The 12142-nt window shown below is 38.8% G+C and overlaps 1 protein-coding gene and 1 long non-coding RNA gene across 6 annotated transcripts in view; both read right to left on the bottom strand.

Moving 5' to 3' along the window:
* Positions 1-4185, bottom strand: part of LOC144053839 (uncharacterized) — a 31076-nt gene extending 26891 nt beyond the window's left edge. The window contains exon 1 of the long non-coding RNA XR_013294529.1: positions 4030-4185. This is a non-coding gene — a long non-coding RNA (uncharacterized LOC144053839). The remainder of the gene's footprint in view (positions 1-4029) is intronic.
* A 643-nt stretch (positions 4186-4828) lies between these two features.
* osbpl5 (oxysterol binding protein-like 5) overlaps positions 4829-12142 on the bottom strand; it is a 30346-nt gene continuing 23032 nt past the window's right edge. For 3 of the 5 annotated variants that reach the window (XM_077568552.1, XM_077568548.1, XM_077568549.1), the window contains 9 exons: positions 11775-11873; positions 11517-11614; positions 11339-11428; positions 10579-10715; positions 10202-10381; positions 9968-10097; positions 9569-9683; positions 8022-8130; positions 4829-6827 (listed from right to left, as the gene is read on the bottom strand). In XM_077568552.1, coding sequence (XP_077424678.1) covers positions 6692-6827; positions 8022-8130; positions 9569-9683; positions 9968-10097; positions 10202-10381; positions 10579-10715; positions 11339-11428; positions 11517-11614; positions 11775-11873 — 1094 coding nt within the window. In that variant the 3' untranslated portion in view covers positions 4829-6691. The remainder of the gene's footprint in view (positions 6828-8021; positions 8131-9568; positions 9684-9967; positions 10098-10201; positions 10382-10578; positions 10716-11338; positions 11429-11516; positions 11615-11774; positions 11874-12142) is intronic. The other 2 variants (XM_077568551.1, XM_077568550.1) reach the window with 1 other exon arrangement.

The following is a 12142-nucleotide window of genomic DNA, read 5'->3' as shown; positions in this document are numbered from 1 at the left end:
TCATGCAGATAGATGTCTTATCTATCTTTAGTTACCATGTGACTACATGAGACCGCATATACAGGTCAAAGGTCACATAGGCCACCACGCAGTCTATAAACTTTTAGGAGGTGTGACAAAAAGGACACAATGCCCCTTGGATTTTGTGCTTAAAAACACAAAAGAGTAGACAGTGGTGGGAAGTAACGAAGTTTGATTAATTTGCAACACTAACTTTCTTGCCAGTGTGTCAATTTGTCAAACTGGGTATTTTATAGGCATTTGCATATTATTACATTTATAACTCTTGGGAACATAATTTTGTGAGGAGGTAGTGAAAGAGGAATAAATGTAATTGCCCTCTTTGCGTGTTCCAAAACTTGAAGACAGATTTAATGTAAGAAAAAACACCTTTGCAAAAATGATTTTATCTATCAGAGATCTCTGGACACTTAAACTGCCTCTAATTCATCACTTAAACAGGTGGGATTCAGAGCGTCGAAATGTGTCTCTTCCGCGTGTACAATGGCTTCTTATAGTTAAAAGACCTCCTCTCTTTCATTTGTAGACAAAACATACTCTCTGGGTACTATTCCATGAGCGATGGCGAAAACAGAGTTAGGAGTGCGTGTTCGAAAACAGATTCTGTTCTCAAGGACTAAATGTGTTTTTGCACAAAACGCTGAGAAGGAACTTTTTTAGACTAAATAGTATGTCCCAGCTTAAGGTCAAATTATACCGAAATCAACACCACCTGCTCTGCACAGGACACAAAACATTTCGACAAGGTTAATATAAAGAATTAAAATGTTAATAATGTGTAACAATGGTTAATATATGAAATGAAGTATTAAAAATGTTACAATATCTATCAGTAGGCCTAGAAGCTGTTTCTAACAAATTTTTGGGTGCAGAATCCAAAATAGATCTCAGTTCTTCTCTATGACGTCAAGTTTTTTTTTAGGTAGGCTGTAGGAATCCCGTTCTCTTATAAAAAAAAAAAAAGTGTAAGTATGTATGAATGTATATAAACAAAGCACAAAGAAGTAATAGTTATAAGCTTTGAAAACAAAACAAAAAACTTCATAAAATGAAATTCCAATCGTAATCAGAATTTTTACTACAGACTTACTAAAGCTAATCTACTGAATTTTTCTTTCGTGGAGGGTAAGCTATGGAGAAAAGCCTTGCTGTGATCAGAAAAAAAAACTGATTGCAATTTTGGAACCAGCATGCCAATTTTAAGAAAAGAAAAAGAAAGAAAGAAAGAAAGAAAAAGAGATTCTCCCCCCAAAGTGTATCCGAATGTAGTTGACAGTAAAAATGTATTATTATTTTTTACTTTTGTACTGAAGTACATTTCAGAGTTGATCATTTATTATTTTTACTTACTATAAGCACTATAAGTGCAAAAGTTAAATCATTATTACATTTCATGTGAATCTTTATCATCATTATTATTATTATTATTATTATTATTATTATTATTATTATTATAAATAAAAATACTTCTCCATACTGTAAGTGAAGAGTGTGCATCCCTTTTCCACTTGTGATAACGGCTTACTTTTCTATGACTAATTGAAGCTATCAATGGAGAGATTGATATGTTTTTATGGTCATAAACCTGCGGCAGGCGGCATGCCAGTGTTTGTTTTGTAAAAGATTAGCCAAGACTCAGCGAGTGGTCAACTAGCTCACAATACAGTATGTCCATTTGGCAGGTATGTACGTAACTTGCTTCCATGACAACAAATGCAGTGACTTTAAAAACACAGCAGAGCTAAGAGAGGATATATTTGCTTGCGTAACAGCTGAGTGGAAGAGATTTATCAACATTAGAGCTCTACGTGATCATTATCACATTCTCTCACCACTTTAAGCTTAGTGGATACTCAGCCTCTGTCAACGCAGGACCTCCACCATCGCCACCGCCGCCGCCGCCGCCGCACATCCATTTTCTTAATAACCACACAACCTCCCACAACTGTCAAGAGGCACCGCTCTACCCTAAACTAATCAGTGCCCAACCCTAAAGGGAAACAAGTAAATGTCAATGATTCATCTTTCCGATCAAGACAGACGAAGCTTTGGTGAGTCAACTTTGAACTTTGAAACTGCTGTCTTGGGTTCTGAAAGGACAGAACAATAAAAATGAATGCAAAAAGCACAGTACTGATCATTCTAAATGATCGAAAAAAAAATTATACTGAGAACTATATATTATTGTTAAATACCACAGCAATTAACTCATGTAAATATCATCCATCTATTTTCTATAGTGTTTGTCATCATTAGGCTCACAGTTCAGCTGGAGGCTATTCTACCAGCTGACTTAAATTTTACTATATGTACTAGAACTAGAGAGGTGGGATACATCCTGAACTGGTCACTCAGCAGCCATGGCACAGAAAAACAAACACCATTCATACTCACATTCACACTTATGGGTGATTTTGAGCGTTCATGGAACCTACATGCATTTTTCTGGAATGTGGCAGGATCCAGAGAATATCCAAACTCCACACAGGACAAAGCTCACCACAAGTCCAAAATGTTAAATTCTGGGACACTGTAAAAGCCTCCTCTGTTAGTCAATTTTTTTTTTTGCATTTTGTGTTTGTTAGCAGGTTGCTTTCTGTTTCAGGGAGGAAGACAAAAGACGCATGACGGGAAAAGGCCACAGTTCTCTCTTTTGTTAGTGAGAACTAGCTTTCATTTAAAAATGTAATGAAAAACTGAGCAGGAGAGACAGTAACACTTCTTTTTTAAGTGGTAACTAATTAAAAGCTAACTGTTTTTAGCATTTAGCTTCAAAGCTAGCACTAATGCAACACATCACATTAAACTAGAGAAACTACTACTTGAGTTTAGGTAAGTGAAACAATTGTATCTAAAACACAATAGACACTATACAACAAACATTTGTGATGAAAATGTTTACTTTTGTGTCTGAAAAATATATATATATTTTTTATTGTTTTCAACTCAGAGGCATGAGACTTCACCAGTGAGTCCCATTTGTAAGTGGTTATGGAGTGGACTGTATTGATGACATCGCCACAGCTCCTTTCTGAGGTCAAACTAAAAGTATTACAAGTTACAACTATCCCTTTGTTACAACCATCCACGGTCTCCCCTGCAGGAGCACATGTACCCCACCTATTCAAAGGTGTCACATTTTAAAAACAATATTACAAGACAAAATATTGCCCATGCTACAATTTTCTACTATAGCATGTCATCTTACTGGAGTCAAAAAAGAGCTGAAGTCCAGATGACAGTCACATCTGCACACAGTTTATAGAGTCCTCAACATGCATGTTTTGGCATGTGAGAGGAATTAGAAGAACATGCAAATGCCACACAGGAGAGTTTGAGTCACAATTCAAACCCGGAACTCAACTGCCAGGCAGAAGCTATAATTAGCAACATAATTGCGGTAAGGATAAGTGAAGCGTACAGACATGAGTTCAGTAAAAGTATGTTTTGAAGAGATCATAACCATTACAGGAGGCTAGCTACCAGCAAAGATTCTTGCCTCTACATGTCAAAACAGGCACACAAAGCCTCAGGGAGCAGCACACATCCAGTCTCTCCCTCCCTCTCTATCCTGCGCCACTTAAGTGGAAGACAAGTCCCAACAAGTCCTCTGTCTCGACTCAAAAGGTGACCTGGCTTTTTTAGGATGGGCCCGCACAGGCTAGAAGTGAGCAAACCTGAGCCCAAAACAAACACTGGAGCACAGCTGTGGTATAGGCATGGTCCTATAGACAGACAGACAGTCCATCCATCCATTTTATGAACCGCTTATTCCATGGAGAGTAAAACAAAACCGTTTTTGGCCCCAATAAAAACTATATTAGCACAAAGACAGACTACAAAGACATTTCTGCACAAAGCTTTTCCAGCACACAACAAAAAAAATAATACTGTTACACATTTAGTATGGAATAATGGTGCTATTTTGCATATGGACTCAGCCTACATATGAGACATTTATATATAGTTGTACTGTGCTTTCAGTGAAACTGTATATGTAATACTTACATTGGGTGGAGGTCCAATGATTGTGTTGAGCAACATAGTAAAACATGTGCAGTACTGTATCTGAAGGGTGTTGTTGCATTTCCATATGCATCTGGGTCTCCGACACGTTGGCACAAATGATAAAGGAGCCAAAGTGCTTTGTTAGCATTCATATTCCATCACAAAAGATATCTTATCCTTCATTTGTTTTGACAGCTTGAAATGCACATTATCGCCACCTATAGGATTTATGGGGAACAGCATAGACCACATTTTACGGTGCGCTCGTCAAATGGTTGTAACTTTAAAACTGGAACTGGTGACCACTGAAGTCTTTGTGTTATGCTTATATATATATTTTTACCATACCAATAATAGTCGTGTGTAATAGTCAATAATAGTCAACTGTCTCAGTTGTCCGAAGCATAGAGCACAGAGCTAAGACGCCCTTCGTGCTCCCGCCGCGCGGTTGGGGGCGCAAGGGCGGGCGTAGGTGGTGTGTTGAAACACGGCCAGCAGTGAAACCCGGAACTCGTAAATCCGTGGCACCTACCCCACAGCATTTTGTGTCGATGAGCTAGACTTTTGTTGTCATACAGGGGAAAAGCCCAATAGAATATTTTGAAACCTGCATGGATTTTGCATGACAAAAACAAAAGCTTTCACAAATGCATAATGTATTGTGATTGATTCCGATTGTAATCAACAAATGAGCTATGACCAAATACAAATATGAGTTAAACGCGAACTTACTCAGTCCATAATAATTTTGAGGCGCAGCATTTCAACAGTCACATTAATAAAGGAAAAAAAGGCAGTGTCAGGGTTAAAAGTTTTTACTGTAGTGCTACAGTGTGCAACAAATGTGAATGGAACAAATTGGGCATCGTGTGTTCTTAAGAGTTCTTGTTCAATATAACAAAAACAAGTGGCATATACAATCCCAGAAAAAGGTGATCGAGTATAAAAACAGGAAAATAATGAAAAGAACTTAAAAAGTACACAAAGTCATTCAGAGTCGACTTATATCGCTAAAATTTGCTCCCCATGGGTAGATAAGTTCTGGCACTGGACTGAAATGTTAGAAAATGCGTAATAAACAAAAGAACACACATACAAAGTCACATGGCTTTGTTTTTAGCACAACTCAATGGCTTTCTCACACACTAAAATACATACATGAGGACAGCACACAATTCTTGGAGCAAGATTGTCATCCCTGGTCTCTAGGCTCTATACTCCAACAATACTTTAGTTACTAACAGGGTCAAGTCACACAATAAATACATTCTGAAATAAAAAATGTTTTTTTTTTTTTTATCACAGCGCGTTAAAGCACTGCAGACAAATATGTACATACCTTCGAAAAAGAACAAATACAACAAATCATTAAGTGTTTTACATTTTCAAAATTACTTGAACATTGTGGACCAAGACGAACAACAAATGGCCATTTAACAAACGGGGGGGTCTAGAGGGGGTTGTGATCAAATAATTATTTAATTTGTCATTAGCCAATTCCCATCGTTAGTAACTTGACATCCGCTGTCAATCCAATTGACCTTTTCAGGTTATTTACATTTGTGTGTTGGCATGCTGCTAAAATAAACTGTTACAACTAGTTAACACAGACGCAACAGATCAAATCATACAAATGTTGGTGATAAATCTTTCGGGGTGAGTGAAATTATGGTCAAACGTAAAAAAATGAAATGTCAGACTACAGAACTCTCAGTATGTTATCTAATAGGCATACACTTTTTTTTTTCCTCCATTGGCCAAAGTAATTTTGTTATATGCTAACTCCATATGCTGCATCCAGAGCGACACAATCGTCCTTTCCGTTATGCCACAGCAGGCACACAAATATAAAGACACTTTGTATGGCTCTCACTCTTGAACCACATTAGCCTTCCTTCCTACAGTATGTGTCACTAGAAACACACACATACACGCAGTACTCCCTGTAAACAAGAACTCTTTGTCCTTTCGGATTATAAATACTGTTTTGGTAAAATTATTCTCATTACAAGGCGAGACAGAGTGAATGTGTGAGTAAGTACAGTAAATACAAAACACAGAATTGCACTGTTGGAAGATGTTCCTTCTTTCAATTGTATGTGATGTGTTTTTCCTCTTCTTTTTTTTTTGGCATCAGCGGTTAAGGCCCAAAATCTGGAGTGGAAGGTATAGGAAACATTAGCGCAGTGATCAACCTGCGCATATAGGGCCTAAAGTACATACAAATGACACATTTACAGATAGACAGTATTGCAGGGCAAGTAGATAAAGACACTAAGGGGTGGTGGTCTCTGTTGATGTTCTGAGAAATTCTTCTTCATTGTACAACCCATCTCTTATTAAAAGACCCTCTGTTATTGGTCTCTATCATCCCTCGTTCTCCTGTCCAAAGTGCGTGTGTGCCGGTGCTCTTTTTCAGTTTGGCTACACTGGAGTGGGGGTGGGCGTGTGGGGGGTCATTTCTAGCCCAAAACGTTTGACAGGCGTTGGTTGTGTTTATTGCTATAATGTTCATGCTAAGCCTGTCCCTATAAAATAAAAAGAATGGGACTGAGTCCCTCACACAACACTCATCCGAGTTCTAGGCCCCCCCCGGCTGATTAGTTTGTGCTTGTGGGAGGGATCAAATGTCAGATGGGTGCTGGATGGGGACCCGAGGATCTCAGGCGTAGACGTAGCGGAGGAGGAGATGGGAGAGGAGCACCAAACAGACGATCACACAGTGCCGAGCCATCCAAGACGCACGGTCATCTGCTGCCCTCTGCTGAGTCAGCTGGCGACTCAGAGCTGACAGGTTCCTACAAACACAGCCAAGGTGGGATTTTAATGCAAACAAATGGGAAAAGCACTCAGCAGCTCAATGACCGCAATAAAGACACCATTTTACAACCACAAACCGTTGTAGTAACCAGTTTTCTTCTATTTCTTTTTCATACTACTAACTTTCTTCTTTTGATGCTCTGTGGCACCAAACTGCCTCACACAGTGCAGACATCTGGTTTAAAAGAGAGGAGACTCAGAGAAAATCATGGTCTTATTATTAGTGATAGACCTATATGTTTTTTTTCAACGCCGATGCTGATTATTAGTAGTCAAGGAAACCGATAACCTATATTTCAAGACGATATTCATTTGCAGTAAAAGAGGAAAAAATTACATCAAAAAAAAAAATAAAAAATAAAAAAAACTTTCTCCTTTTAATTTTAAACATATAAAGAATTGACAGCTTAGTTTAAAAATGATAACAAAAATTGCAGGGAGCTTCCAGGGTCATCAGCATGTGTTAAGATAAATAAAAAACTAAGCAAATAAGTAGTTCCCTAAAGTTTTCTAAAATTTCAACATAATTTCTTATTTACAGTATTTACAGTTATTTCTGGAGTAAGCCACTACTTTTTTCACTTGCATTCGACCCTGCGGCCAATACAAAGGTGCGGCTTGTACATCAGATTACAAAGGGGGCGCACTATAAAGGAAGCGCAAGAGCGTCAGGCAGAGCAAAACAAACCAAGTGAGCCCAAATGCAGTAGAGAGACAGCGTAACGGGTACCGGGTGCGGTAACATTAAAACACCTGCGGCTTACAGTCGGGTGCGGCTTATATATGTAACAAACTCGAGTATTCCCCAAATTTAGCTAGCGCGACTTATACTGAGATGCACCTTATAGTACAGAAATTACTGTTTTGTTTTTAAATAAAAAGTGTAAGGAGTTTCCAGTGTCTGCATCATTTTTATAAAGTGGAAATTTAAATACAACCATTAATGAAAAGTTCCCTGTATCTCATTGAGCGACAAATGCATGCGACTGTAGCTATTTGGGGGTTTTCGTCAGGGTTTGTAAAAGGCTACAATGTGCCAATTTTGTCCCTGTCATTTGGGTTTGCTCACATTTTTAAAAAAGTACTGGCTATGTTAAAATCATTAAGTGTGTATAGCGCGCTATACCGCGTTAGCAAAATCGCATAAACTCTGCTGTTGTGCGTTGCGTCACCTCTGAATGTCTTGCTGTGTCTTCTGTATGGAAGTGATGGAGGTCTGGAGGAGGGCCATGTCCTTGCTGCACCGTGCACAGTGGTTTGAGAACTCTGAAAACATGACGGCTACAAAATGATTAGCGGTAGGTTGAGGTAGATACCCGAGCGAGGACAAAATCTAACACATCAAACAAAAAGCAAAGCTACTGGTAGCCTGTCAGTAGACGACATTAGTTGAGAATTTTTGAATTACTTTCAATGAAGTAAAAAGCATGGATGAAATTTGGGCTCCATCTCTCACCAAAATGATCCTGTTACCATTTGTTGTACTTGTACTGAGTTGATCCCTTTTTTTGGTATGGGCCTATTTGGGTCGGTACTACAGAGCACCGATTCACGTGAACACAAACGGTGCCATTTTTCAGTTCTGAAGCACGTCTTTTTATATTTTGACTGTGTAGGAGTAGAAGAGTTGGATTTTTTAAGGCGCACTTGAACGCTGCTAGATTTTAGTTCAAGGTGGAATCCAATTCATTACGCTACGTGCGGCAGGAACGTCAAATGTACAAGGAACCAAAATAACACTAATACAATTATTTATCTTCTGTCCTTGTATTACCACTTAACTTCGTTCTTTAAGTTGTTCACTGAAAATGACTTGGCTTTTCACATAGTAAATTGTAATATTATGTAATTTATTGTTGGTATCATTTATATTTCATTTTCTGTCAAATATTATGCTTTTATTTTTTTAACTCCATCCCCTCTGGCTCATTTGTTTTAAATTCAAGAGGTTTTGTTATTTGTCAAATTTCATTTGATGAAAAATAACTGTGAAAGTGAATGTTTTGGGGGGTTTGTTTTTAACCGCAAACAACAGAACAAAAGTACTGAAAATTGGTATCGTCCAGTACTAGTATCCATTCCCGGGTACCAAGAATTGTGTGATGAGAAATGTGAAAGGTACCCAAGCCCTAGCACACATACGTGCTAATCATTTTAGTTTGTGTTCAGACGAATTATAACTATGTTCTTTAAATATTTATTATATTTATTTACATTTAATATTAATATACTGGGGGCAGCACGGTGGCTGACTGGTTAGCACGTCCGCCTCCCAGTGCAGAGGACGTGAGATCGAGTCCGGGCTTCGGCCTTCCTGGGTGGAGTTTGCATGTTCTCCCCGTGCTTGCGTGGGTTTTCACCGGGTACTCCGGTTTCCTCCCACATTCCAAAAACATGCATGGCAGGTTAATTGAACACTCCAAATTGTCCCTAGGTGTGAATGTGAGTGTGGTTGTTCGTCTCTGTGTGCCCTGCGATTGGCTGGCAACCAGTTCAGGGTGTACCCCGCCTACTGCCCGAAGCCAGCTGGGATAGGCTCCAGCACCCCCGCGACCCTTGTGAGGAAAAAGCGGCCAAGAAAATGGATGGATGGATGGATTAATATACTGTGTAAGATTATCAAGGGTTCTAAGAATACTGCATCCCTGTGAAAATGTCATGAAAGTCCCAGGTATCAAAATTTCCAGCTAGATGTCCCCTTTGTGTGTTGATGCCTCACCCTCATTATCAGAGGACTCGTGTGTTGGTTCTGGGGAGCTGCTGCTGCTCTCAGTGTTCTGGCTGCAACTGGACGGCTGACTGCTGGCTTTTCTGCGAGTCCCATTCACTTTAGCCTGCAAAAAAAAAAAAAGAGAGACAGAGAGAGAAGATTTTATTGGTCAGTTATCAAACGCTAACGCTAACAAACGGACAACACATATGATATTAGTAAAATTTGGCTGCCCAAGTTACTTCATTTGAATAATTCAGCCAGTTGATGACCATGACTTGACTGTCTCGTGTAGTACAAGCCAGTTTACATTCTGCATCTTTAGGTTGACAGTCAAAAGCTGGAAAATAATGTTTACGTCTCAAAATTGGCAATGAGCCGTTACATGTGCACAGGCAGGTGACTAACCTTGTGTTGGCCGGGCCAGCTGTCGCTGTAAGAGAGTCCGTTGTGCCGTCTTTGTGTTTTCTCCAGCGTTTGAATCACTCCATCTCTCTCAAACTGTACCCGACACCGCTCGAGCTCCCATGGCTCGGCTCTGAACCAAACATGATTGGACAGGTCATTTTCACAACATACTGTATATGTGAACCTAAAAATGAAGAGAGATGACTGTGCTTTTTTTTTTTTAATTGTTCGTACTCCACATGCTTGTAGGTCCACTCTGAGGTCACTGGGTCCTGACAGAAAAGTCGTGGGGTCCAGGGTTTGTCTCCCCTCTCCTTGGACTCTTTACGTTGTGCTTCTTCCAGCACAAACTTCTCCTGTGTGGCTTGCACCTGGTCACGCTCTATTATTGCTTTGGTCACATGCTGCCACAGCCTGTAAGTGAGGAAAACACAACCAAAAACAAAATGCCTAAGAACAATATATAAATATAAATGTCATGAGTTGATTATTATTATTATTTTTTCCATTGCTCCCATTTTTCTTATCTAGCACAGGTGAGGTAAAATAACATTTAAACTAGATTGCCAAGAGAGAAAATGCCATTTTATTCTTCTGAGATCCCCGTTTACCTTTCAGACTCAAACTCCCCCTGTTGGTCAAAGTGGACCACATGTCTCTTGAGACGACTGCTACGAACATCTGGGATTGGGTTCCACAATGTTGCCTGTTGCCCGGAGCGCTTCTCATGAATAAACACTTCACTGTCCTGATTACACACACAAAAATATATATATATCAAACAATGTGTCATAAAAGACAAGAAATCAATAAACAAGGAAGAAAAAAATAATAAGAGAAGAACCTCTGCAATTTACTTTATCTCTATAATAAGGGACGGGCAAGATTGCCTCCCATCTTAAGAAGATAATTGTAAACACACTATTTTCACATGAAATTCTATTTTTCACCGAATGCTTTTTTTTTTTTTTTAAAGCTTTGTTTATGTGAAGACACTGATCAACAATAATTTAATAATAGTCATACTGGGAGTTTAATTTCCCTGCTGTGCTATTTTTACAACAAGACTACTCATGTGATCCTTTGGGGCAACCTTTGTATTGACAAAATAACAATCAAGTATTATTATTATTATTATTTACTTTAACAAATAAATAATAAAAGTCAAAAAACAAACAAAAACGGGAGCATATAGAGAAAAACTAATCGGCTATTGGATTCCACTTCTGAAAGTGCCCTGGAAAATGTTGTTAGCTACTTTTTTTTGGGGGGGGGGGGGGGGGACAACCATTGTTATATTTCAAAATCTTCAATTCTTGTACCAAAGGATATGAAAAACAACAAGAAAATAGGAAAGAGAATTTTTTTTACCCAATGGCCATCAACAGTGGCAGCAAGTTCATCCCCAACGAAGATCTTGCCACTGATTTGATTCACGGAGGAGGGGCCTCCCAGGAAAGGCTGCAGTGAATAAAATCAAAATGTATTTTTCCTTGACACTGATGCACAAAGCAAAGCTCTAATTTAACAGCGGATGCCGGCAGTTTACCTTTAACTTGAACTCCAGCTCAGTCAAACATTTGTTTTTCTCACACTCGATGGTAACTTTTCCACCCAGCTCTAGTGTCATAGTGCCATACAGGATACCTTTCGAGGACAGACGTGCATGTTAGAACTTAATTTAGCAATGTGCAAAAGGAAAACCTTTAAGAAATACCTGAATTTTTACAAGCCGTGTGTCATATAGTTTCCAACTTATGGCGCACTAAATGTTGTGCCTAAGTGAAATAGCAACGTGGACAGCTACCTTTGCAATGGGCATAGGGCATTGTGATGACATACTCCTCCTCCCTGCTCAGAAAAAGCAGTCTGGCTTTGCCATCCAGAATAGCAGACAGAGAGTTACCTACACAACAGAGAAGCAGAGTAGAATTTGATTAGTGTTCACATTAGGACCTCACCTTCTTTTTATAAAAAAAAAAAAAAGGTTCAATATTCCTAAATAAATAGCATCATCACAGAAAAAAAACACGAAAATAATATCATGTAATCTTAGTTCTATATTATTCACGATTAATCACAATTTACTACTCTTTTCTTCAAAGCTGGTGGTAACAGATATGACTTAAAATAAAGTAAAATCTTGCAATTAGTGAATGTGTGTGTGAATAGGTA

The sequence above is a fragment of the Vanacampus margaritifer genome, chromosome 6 (genome assembly GCF_051991255.1).
Source record: "Vanacampus margaritifer isolate UIUO_Vmar chromosome 6, RoL_Vmar_1.0, whole genome shotgun sequence".
NCBI lineage: Eukaryota > Metazoa > Chordata > Actinopteri > Syngnathiformes > Syngnathidae > Vanacampus > Vanacampus margaritifer.
Note: the sequence above shows the minus strand (reverse complement) of the source record. Positions and strands in the feature narration are given on the sequence as shown.